This window comes from Impatiens glandulifera, chromosome 2 (genome assembly GCF_907164915.1).
Source record: "Impatiens glandulifera chromosome 2, dImpGla2.1, whole genome shotgun sequence".
NCBI classification, from domain to species: Eukaryota; Viridiplantae; Streptophyta; class Magnoliopsida; order Ericales; family Balsaminaceae; genus Impatiens; species Impatiens glandulifera.
In genome coordinates this window covers 42,548,292-42,550,877 of record NC_061863.1, presented here as the reverse complement: position 1 = coordinate 42,550,877, position 2,586 = coordinate 42,548,292, and the positions used below count along the sequence as shown (strand labels likewise).

Below are 2,586 nucleotides of genomic sequence, written 5' to 3'. Positions count from 1 at the left end.
TAAAAAGGCCGCTCAAACTTCCCGCCTATCGTTTGCCGTCCAAAGCCTTTTGGAGGGAAAATTCCCGTCCAAACTTGACGCGACAGTTCGCGGCGATTGAAATTCCAACCCGCGACTATAAATTTGGTCCTTAGCCATTTTATTTCATTCTCACGTGAAACGGCTTTCTCTCTCTAGCTTTCAAATCTCTCAAACCTCTCAATCCTTCGATCTCTCGTTTTCTTCAACCTACAATGGGTCGTGAATCTGTTCTCTTCATTCACATCGTTCAGGTCGACTTCGATGAAGTTCGAGCAAATGGATCGGCGGAAGCTAAACGGGTGTTAACCCAAATCTCTGAGTCCGGTCTTGAACATTTTTTGAACGGACCGTTCGTCTTATATCAAGAAGCGGTTACCGAGTTCTTTCAAACCGCCGTTCTCAGCGAAGGGACGATAACCGCAACAGTAGGCGGTAAACCGTTCAAACATACCATGGAGTCGGTTGCTGAGGTCCTCCATCTACCAACCGAGGGGAGCGACTTCTCAGTGTTTATAAACAAGGTTGCATTCCAAGCGGTTTGCCGGGATGTTTCGGATACTGAGGTGCCAATAGTAGTATCCGGTAAGAAAACCTCACTCAAGCCGGAACTCAGACCGCTATGTGAAATTTTAACTAAGTCGGTTCAGGCACGGGGAGGCAACTATGATAGCCTCACCCGAATGAAGATTGATATGATTGCCGGTTTAGTCAACGGCACTAAAATTAACTAGGCGAAGGTAATTTTCTCCAACTTATGTGAGATGGTGGATCGAACATCCAAACGGTCATGGGGATACGCCGTCCCACTCGGCAAACTGATGCGTCATTTCAACGCTGACACTGACCCTGTTGTTTTCCTCGCCCCCAGCAAAATCGTAAAATCGCATCAATTTATCAGACCGGAGGAGAAGCAAGGAAAAACAAAGGTCTCCGGCAATACAAGCGGCCGAAGAAAGACAACAGCTAAAAATAAGAAGGCTCCGGCTAAAGAAAAAACTGTAAGCAATGCGGATAAGCAACCGACTGGATCGGCTAATCCGCAGTCCGACACTATTAACACAGAAAATTCGGTATCCAGCTCTGGCCGAACCGCTTCACACCACACCGGAGAGGATCGGACTGGCAAAGGGAAAGAACCAATGGTCGAAGAACAATCGGCCAGAACTGATAATGTTGATGCCGGTTCGGGCAGACAACAGGAAGAAAATGAAACCGCGGATGAACACATCCGAAAAATGGGCGAGGATCTCGTTAACCAAATAATGAAAGAAATTCACGAGCAGGCTCACGCTGCAAGTGACGTCTACTTTCAATGGGCCCTGAACCGACAGGAAAATTTCTACAAAAACATGCTACCAGAACATCCTGCTGACCGGAAATTCGAAAAGCTGGTTGAGATGGAAGCGGAAGTCATCAACCTCACAAAGGCTCAGAGCGTCTTGACCGCTCTTCGACGAAGAAGGATGGTCGAACCGCATGCACGGTTACTAGGGCTCACCGAACACATCCAACTTCTTCAAAGAAAGCATATCCCAGGGACAGCGAACTCTCAATTTGAGCTCTTGGTGTTGGACATGCTAGCGGTCAAAGAACAGGAACTGACCGAGGAGCTGGCACGGTTGGAAGCTGAACCCGAACACCAAGAGGTGTCGGTCTTTTCCAGATCTCAACCTGAGGATGAAGGCGGTCCGAATCCGGCCGAAGACGAGCATATCTCTCCTCCACCGGAACAGGAAATCAACAACACCGAACTCGGGACGGGTACATCGCCCACTGATCAACACATATCTCTTCAAACCGACAATGAATCGGTATTGGCGGTAACAGATGATAGAGTAAAGGATCTAATCGAGGAATTTGTCAATGCCGCCATTCTGCCGTGGCAAAAGAAGATAAAAAAAACCGCGACTAAATCCATCGAGATGATTGAGTCTACAAATAAAGAGCTAGAAACCGCGGTCGGACGGATCATGTCTGTTGAGGACAAATACGACATGACCGACCTTTTGTACAGTGACACAACTTACAGAACTAAGGTATTGGAGGCCGCAACTAAGAAGTTGGAGACCGACATCGCTCTTACCAGCCAAAAGGTCGGTATGGCAGAACTAAACCAATTAACAACCGATCAAAGGCTGAAAAAGATTGATGGGGATCTGGCTCAATCCGGTGTCCAGGCCGGTTCTACACTTGAGAGAGTGGCAATGCTTGAAGAGAAGCATGCCAAGACCGAGGCCGATCTAAAGGCGGTCACCGAACAGCTGGCGGAGATGATAGCGGCAAAGCTGGCAGCTGACAAAGCACTTGAGGAGGAAAATGAGTTCGCGGCCTAGAAGATTCAAGATGCCCTGGACGAGCAAACCCGGCTTCAAAAGGAAACGGCGGAGGAAGATGCGAACCTGGCCGGACATATGCAAACATTAGAAAACATTGCACCGGCCATAACGGTTCAGCAAAATGAAGATGCGGCTCGACTAATCGGCCAACAATCAGCATACAATGAGTTCGCCGAGGCTCACAAGAAGTCTAAAGCGGTTGCTTCCCCATCCGGTCCGATTACAAGAA

At 48.4% G+C, this 2,586-nt stretch overlaps 1 protein-coding gene across 1 annotated transcript; it reads left to right on the top strand.

The window, feature by feature from the left end:
- The first annotated feature begins 782 nt into the window (after positions 1-782).
- Positions 783-2,354, top strand: LOC124924690. Its single transcript, XM_047464690.1, has one exon. It carries the CDS (start codon positions 783-785, stop codon positions 2,352-2,354), a length of 1,572 nt encoding a protein of 523 aa, XP_047320646.1.
- The last annotated feature ends 232 nt before the right edge of the window (positions 2,355-2,586 follow it).

What these genes read in the sequence shown, in the direction of transcription:
- LOC124924690 (XM_047464690.1), top strand. Translation starts at nt 783, where the DNA reads ATGGTGGATCGAACATCCAAACGGTCATGGGGATACGCCGTCCCACTC.